This window comes from Sitophilus oryzae, unplaced genomic scaffold (genome assembly GCF_002938485.1).
Source record: "Sitophilus oryzae breed Bouriz unplaced genomic scaffold, Soryzae_2.0 scaffold_1193_pilon_pilon, whole genome shotgun sequence".
NCBI classification, from domain to species: Eukaryota; Metazoa; Arthropoda; class Insecta; order Coleoptera; family Curculionidae; genus Sitophilus; species Sitophilus oryzae.
This window is the reverse complement of record NW_022145830.1, coordinates 758450-766578: the sequence shown is the minus strand read 5'-3', so window position 1 is coordinate 766578 and position 8129 is coordinate 758450. Positions and strand designations below refer to the sequence as shown.

The window sequence follows — 8129 nt, the reverse complement described above, 5'->3', positions numbered from 1 at the left end:
GTTGAGGCCTTTTTTGAGAAGCTGGGGAACCTGATGGAGAAATATTCGTTTTCCCCAAGTAGGATTTTAACTGCGATGAAACCGGCGTATCTGTGGTACATTCTAACGCACTAAAGGTTTTGTCATTAAAGGGGAAAAAACAGGTCAGCAAACTAATATCTGGTGAAAGAGGGAAAAATATAATAGTAATGCTTTGTATCAATGCTACAGGAGACCAATTTATACCACCTTTATTTCTTTTTCCAAGGGAAAGAATGGATGTTAAACTTACGAAAGATGCACCGGTTGGAAGCATTTTTGTCGCTCATCCAAGTGGATGGATAACTGTCCAAGGATTTTTAAAATGGTTAAATGCATTCGTGGATCGAGTTAATCTGACTGACGAAAACCCAATTCTTTTAATATTAGACGGCCATAGCATACATAAAGATCTGCAAGTTATTTTATATGCAAAAGAACACCACGTTCACATGCTAAGTTTGCCCCCTCACACGACACACAAACTGCAGCCTTTGGACAGAGCTATTATGAAACCGTTTAAAGGTGCATTTAATGCAGCATGTGAGGTCTGGATGAGCAAATACGGAAGACTAGGCTTAAAAATAACTGTCCAAGAAATCAGTGGTTTAGTTGGAACTGCATTTTCAAAAAATTGTAGAATGGAATTGGCACAATCTGCGTTTCAATGTACAGGGATATATCCCTTAAACAAAAATATCTTTACAGAACTAGATTTTCTTCCTGCTTCAAACACTACAAAAATATTAGAAGCCGACAATCAAGAGAACCATGAACCTAAAAACAATTCACTAACCCCGTCTACTAGCTTAGACTCCGGATCTCTAAACCAGACTTCGTTTGACAAAATAGTTCCCTCCATTTCCACAATTAAATCAACGGAACTGCTAACTTCTTCTTCTGTTGGTTTTACCGTAAGTTTGAAGCCCCGATCTCGTAATAAAGAAACAAATATTTCATCTTCAATCATTGATGGTTCGATTCCCTCCATACCTGAAGTTTACAATGAAAAAAGTGGAAAAAAAGTGGAAATCTCCACATTTACCGACAAAACAATGAACTTCTTTCAGTCAGTCGACGATGAGGCAATTCCTTCCACATCTACAGTCTTCCAAAATGCCATCAGTCAGATTTCTCCAGTTACTGATGATCTACAGAGAAAAATAATATCAAGGAAAAGGAAAGGAGAAAAAAGCGAAATATTAACTTCTACACCATATAAAAAAATGCTTGAAGACAAAGCAGAAGTAAAACAGCAGGTCGAGTTAAAAAAACAAAGTATAACAAAACAGAGTCGAAGAAATAATAAAAAACACAAAATCAATACCAAATCTGAAAAGTTTCTATCTGTTAAACGAAAGCTAATAGACGAAGCTGAAGAAAAGAAAACAGACGAAAAGGCTTCTAACAAAACCGAGTGCATCATTTGCGGTGAAACTTTTGAGGAGGACTGGGTCCAATGTTCAAGATGTGATGGGTGGGCTCATGTAGAGTGTGCTGATAATGATAATATTCTTTACTTTGTTTGTGACCATTGCATACAATAACTTATTAAGAAGTATGAATTAGTAAGAGTAGTATTATTTCTTGTAATCTCTTCGTTTATCTGTTCTAATAAAGCTTTGTAAATTTATTTATCTGGTTTAATATTCAAAATATATATTGTCCGGTACTGGGAACAGTTTTTTTTTACAAAGTGATTAGCAATACTGCCGTAAATTTATAATTTCACTGTCTATTTGAATTCATATCGGTTTAAATTTACTACCATATATTAATTAGGTTTTCTTCTACCAATGGCAGTCTAAATTTTTGTAGACTTTTTTTTCAAAAAAATAGAAGGGAAAGAGCTTAGGTGTCCGGCACTGGGGCAATCTCCCCTATACGATTTTATTATTGTTAGAAATGATTACGGCCTCTTTAAATAAAAATATGGCAACCACTCATAAAACGGTGTAATACAGGTGTTCTTAGTGGAAAACCTCATGCCTTGACGGCACCCAACAAATTCACGGTGAATGCTCGGCTCCAGTAAAGATACACTTGATGTCAGTAGCACTTTTGACGACCGAAACGTTGTGTAAGCAATATAAATAAAGACAATGGAAATTGAAAAATGGAAAACTCTTTCAGTTTAAATTATACATATAGTTGAATGTCCTGGATGAAGATAAATTTCAATTATTTGAAGTTTTGATACATACTTTCGTACACCTTATTTCTCATGCAATCTATAGAGAATAATATTAAATATGATGTTAAGTTTCCAAATATGTCCTTTAATTTCAACATAGAAAGATCGCTATAACCGAAATAAAAACGTTTCTCTCGGGGCTAAAAGAAATAATAAAGCATTCCTTCATTTATCCTTGACGATTTTTTGTGTCAAGATTTTCTTTTCAAGCCGTCTTATCTGTATAGGACCACTCAACCTTAAAAGGGAACGAGGAAAAAGATATATTCATTGTTTAGTTTGGCGAAGAATTACCGCGTTAAAAATGACATTCTTTAATATTTTAATAATACAATATGTCTGTTATCACAATTTTATTAGTATGACTTTTCAGTATTTCTTAATTTTTATATAAAGATTGTGTCTAATTTTGTAAAATTATTATTTTATGAATTGTTAGATTATCTTATTAGTTTATAAATATAGGGGCCATACACATTTTTTATCTTTTGAATAAATGTAGTAACTTATTAAAGGAAGATAATAACCACATAGAAGAAACATTAATATACAGGGTTGTTCACCACATACGACACGGAGTATTGTAGCTAAATGATGAGATTTTTACAAATTGTAAGTTTGGGGTTCGTTGAAGGACTATTAGAGCTACAATTTAAAAATATTTTTACAAGATACAGAGTGTCCCAAATAAATAAAAAATATCAAAGTTGTATTTTCTTAAATGGAACACCCTGTATATTATTACATTTTTAGTTTCTACGATTAAAATAAAGGTAAATTTGATTAAGGTTGACTTAAACCTTGCCGTTTTTGAAATATTTTCAATTTTGTGAAATTGTAGTAAAAATTTTAAAGCTTCATTTCTCCAAGGGTATCAATGTTTTTAATACTAAATATTTAATGAAGTTTATTTATTGATCAGTTACTGTGTTGCAATAATAAAAATAATACTACCTTATACAGAGTGTCTAAAAATTTATTTTCAATAATTATTAGCTTCAAACGGCAGTAACTTCTTTAATTTAAATGGAATGCCCTGTATATTTTAGGAGAATCAGATGCACAATTGAATTGTCTATCAAATTGTATTATACCACTTTTTACCTATCCCTTCAAGTTTTCGTAGAAAATGCATTTTCTTATAATTTAGACCTCATTTATCAATATATCCATGGAATATTGACATTTTAGATTGTTTTTAAAGCAACAAATGTACAAAATGTACAGACTAGTAATATTATCGTTTTTAGCAAAACGATAATATTACTAGCCCATTTGTATGCAAAAAGAAAACTATTTAAATCTTTATAAAAGAGTATACCATTAATTAAATATAACACCATTATTTGCGCCCATATACTAATTAATTACATACTTAATTGTGTTCGTTATTAAATTATTATAAATAAATGTGGATTTGAGTCAGAAATCAATATAATAATAAGTTATCAAATTAAAGTCTCTGTAGTTATAAATAAGCATTTATTAAAAAATGAAATATCATTTTTAAGGTGTTACTTTTTATCACACTGTCTAATGCCCATACAAAATTCAGTTTTTTAGTATTTGGAGCAATTATTATTAATCAAAGCAAACAGTCAGTTAATGTTGTTTGAATACTGGAATCATATTAACTGATCCTCTTTAACAAATATTTAAACAGTTTTTTTTTATTTTTTAATGAAATAAACGAATTATATCGACAATATTAGTATCTATACTCTTTAAAAATTTGGTACATCTTTAAAAATAATCTAAAATGTCAATAGTCCATGGGTATATTGATAAATAAGTTCTAAATTACAAGAAAATACATTTTCTACGGAAACTTAAAGAGATAGGTAAAAAATGGTATAATATAATTTGATAGACAATTAAATTGTGCATCTGATTCTCGAAAAAATATACAGGGTGTTCCATTTAAATTAAACAAGTTATTGCCGTTTGAAGCTAATAATTATTTAAAATAAATTTTTAGACACTCTGTATAAGGTAGTATTACTTTTATTATTGCAACACAATAACTGATCAGTAAATAAACTTCAGTAAATATTTAGTATTAAAAACTTTGATACCCTTGGAGAAATGAAGCCTTAAAATTTTTACTGCAATTTCACAAAATTGAAAATATTTCAAAAACAAATTATCACAAAGCATTAATCAAATTTACCTTTATTTTAATCGTAGAAGCTAAAAACGTAATAATATACAGGGTGTTCCATTTAAAAAATACAACTTTGATATTTTTTACTTATTTGGGACACTCTGTATCTTGTAAAATTATTTTTAAATTGTACCTCTAATAGATAGTCCTTCATCGAACCCAAAACTTACAAATTGTAAAAATCTCATCGTTTAGCTACAATACTCCGTGTCGTATGTGGTGAACAACCCTGTATACAAACGATTAGTTAAATTATATTATATATAAGAGAAATATTTTTCGTTGCCCATTTTTGTAAATTTTTAAATAAATTTAAATGTTTTCCTTTATTTTAATATTTCTCCTGATATCTGCTTCATATTTAAATCTTTTATTTTTATTGTTGATTTTTAATTTTTCTTCATTTCTTCACCATTTTAATTTTATAATAAAGTTTTTAGAAATAACCTTTATTTCTAAATTCACAACATCTTAAGTTAAAGTATGCCAGAACTCGAATAACTAATACCTCGTACCAACGGGTATCCAGCATCCTTCCGGCAGAAATCTACACTATCGAAAGATGCGTATAACTTATCTTAGATAGGAACTATCGGAAACAAGAAATTACCATCTTATTCGATAGTCAAGCAGCATTAAAAGTGACCAACTCAGTAACCATCAATTCGAAGTTGGTCAAGAATGCCTAGAGAAGCTGAACAAGTTATTCAAAGATAATAAAGTATTTTGTGTGTTAGGGATATAAGGCAATTAAAAAGCAAACAATCTAGTTAGAAAAGGAGTGAACACTCTACTTACTAGACCAGAACCGTTCTACCTTCTTGGAAGAATGGACAATAGGGTGGATCGTAAATCTCAAAATTTTAAAATTTTTAAAACATCGACTTGGAATACCTACGAAAAGTTGCCTTTGGTAATGTTGATAAAAAAGTGTTACTACAACTTTTTAATAAAATCACATCTTCTGCCCTCTACCAGCCCTTAAAAAATGAAAAAATTTTTTTTATAAAGATCAATTTGGAATATCTACCAAAAGTTACCTTTAGTAATGTTGATAAAAAGTTTATTTAAATATTTTTGATTAAATCACGTCTTCTGCCTTCTACCGGCTGTTAAAAATTGAAAAAAAGAATTTCAAACCGAGAATGCTTGCCTGTTTGATAACAGCGCATGCAAATACGAATTTTTTGACCAATGTTCTTGCGAAAAGGAAAAAAGGTACCTAAAAATGAACAGGTTTTTTTGATAGATCAGAGGGGGCTTAGAAAAATGGTTATTGGGAAAATTGATATAATGGAAACCTCAAAGCTGATAAACAAGGCCAGCAGAAGAGAAAAAGATATGCAACGGAAAGAACTACAATAATCCATCCAACATGAAAGCAACATCAATTTATCAAGAAAGCGAAAGTCATCGACAGATATAGAAATTGATCATGAATTGCCTTCCACTTCCTATGACAGTATCAAGAGAAAAATCCAGTGTACAAAATTTTTTGTCAAACTTCCTACCTGGCTAAAGTTTGTGACCGCTATGGACTATCAGATAAATCTGCAGAAGCAGTGGCAACGGCAGTGCTACACGACCGTGGAATTGTTACCAAAGACGATAAAAAAAAACATTACAGATCGTTGTAAGCTGAGAAGAGCAAGAGAGCAAACAAGGAACAGTTTTAAGCGAAACTCCTCGGAAACTTTGAAGGCCATTTATTTTGACGGAAGGAAAGATAAAACCTATATTATTGAAAATATTGAAGGCGAGTCCCACAGAAGAACTGTACTTGAAGAACATATTTCTTTATTTCAGGAGCCGGGTTCTATATTTTTGGGTCCACAGTTCCCAGTTCTGTATAGGCTCTAAGCATTTGTCAAAGTATTGTGAACTTCTTCGAAAGCAATGAATATAACCTAGAAGAACTAGTAGCAGTAGGATGTGATGGAACCGTGGACACAGTCCGTACCTTGGACACAGTCCGTACCTTGGACACAGTCCGTACCTTGGACACAGTCCGTACCTTGGACACAGTCCGCACCTTGGACACAGTCCGTACCCTGGACCCTAAAAATATAAAACTCTTGTTTAAAACCAAACAAGGTCTAATAAACAAAATAAACCTACCTCGAAATACTTCCGAGGGCTCAATAAATAATAAACAACCTGTCCTTTCTTCCATGTGACATTCTGGAGGACAAAAGAAAAGGGACGCCAACGTGCCAGTAAAATACAAATACAAGTTGGGACATCCGTAACTCTACCCTAAAAATATTCAATAATAATATCGAATCTATAAAAGGTAACAACTATCTTTACCTGTAGCCTCGAAATAGCAGCTGATTCAAATTATACAGCAAAATTTAAATAATCACCATTTCTAAAAGCTGGGATACAACAGAGCGTCAAAACAAAGTGAGGTTAAGCACGGAGAGAGTTGACAGAAGCGATGTTGACAGCGCCTCCTCAGAGCGATAACAGGGTTGTGTCGAACGATAACAGGGTTGGCGACTAGGGAACGTAAAAATTACGCGTCAAATATACCGTATGATCGAGAAAAAACGGCGTCCAGTTGGCTGGGAAATGAAGATCGCTGTCATTTTATATGTAAATTTATATGGGAAATGTCATCGATCGTCATTTCCCAGCCAACTGGACGCCGTTTTTTTTTGATCATACGGTATATATGATACCGTGAATACAGGAAAAAAATGGTGCAATTTCTCAATTAGAATTAAAATTAGCACGCCCTTTACAAAGATTGGTCTGCCACAAATCCCACAAATTAATTTTGACGCAGATGACTGTGTTGATCTAATTGATAGGCAAAAAAATGAAATAACTTGTCCCCCATTGTTCCAAACTTGGGAAGTAGATGATTTGAAAAATATGATTTTTAGTTCTTCTGAAATAATCATCGCCATCGCTGCATTTCCCTGTCACACTCAATCAATCAGTAGAGAGTTGCATAAAACTTGTAACCGACGCATCTTTATCAGTTGCAGGCATACAAAAGAGAGACAGTTTTATAAAGATAAAAATAGATTCGCGCAAACTTATGCCACAATTTGAGTCAAAAAAGACTACAATCAATAAGTGAACAAAAATAAATGGATGAACGAGGGTGGGATGGAACTCGCCGAGCAATTACCTCCCCGTGGTGAGTTCTGGGTTGTTTAACAATACTGAATACATAAAATATTGCTAAACAAGCGAAAAACTGCTCTAAGTGCTCTGCTCGACACATTTTTAACTCTTTGTTAAAGTGTGTAAATATTTGGGTAAGTATTTATAAAAAAATTGTTTGACCTTGGTACATAGGGTACACTGAGTACACACATAGGGTACACGGGTTAAAATGTCATATTTCAATAAGATATATTATTTCTAACTACAAAAGTTACTTATTACCTGAAATTTTGGCTAAAAATCAAAATTTTATATTTTTGTATTTTTTACTTTTTTTAAAGCCCGGTAGAGGGCAAAAGATGAAGCAACTTTTGCGCAGAATTCCAAAACAATTTTCAAAACTTCGATTTTTCGATCCACCCTAATGGACAAAACTGTTATTTTTAGATATCAGTTGAAACTGTTATAGTTATTTATAAAAAACAGCTTAAAATAACAGCTTAAAAATAACAGGTTTCTTTATTTTATTGCTAAATATCTGACAGAGTATGAGGCGGTCACCGCCAGGCGTATTATCGCAAGTTGCAACAATGACGTGCTCGGTGGTAGTATTTCCAGGGTGTCAAAATATTT

General features: G+C 32.1%; 1 protein-coding gene across 1 annotated transcript; it reads left to right on the top strand.

Annotated features, from left to right (window-relative positions):
- Positions 1-254: 254 nt before the first annotated feature.
- Positions 255-1565, top strand: LOC115891748 (uncharacterized protein C01G6.5-like). Its single transcript, XM_030912298.1, has one exon. It carries the CDS (start codon positions 255-257, stop codon positions 1563-1565), a length of 1311 nt encoding a protein of 436 aa, XP_030768158.1.
- Positions 1566-8129: the final 6564 nt, after the last annotated feature.

Excerpts from the sequence above, each read along its gene's own strand:
- LOC115891748 (XM_030912298.1), top strand. The coding sequence starts at position 255 with ATGGATGTTAAACTTACGAAAGATGCACCGGTTGGAAGCATTTTTGTC.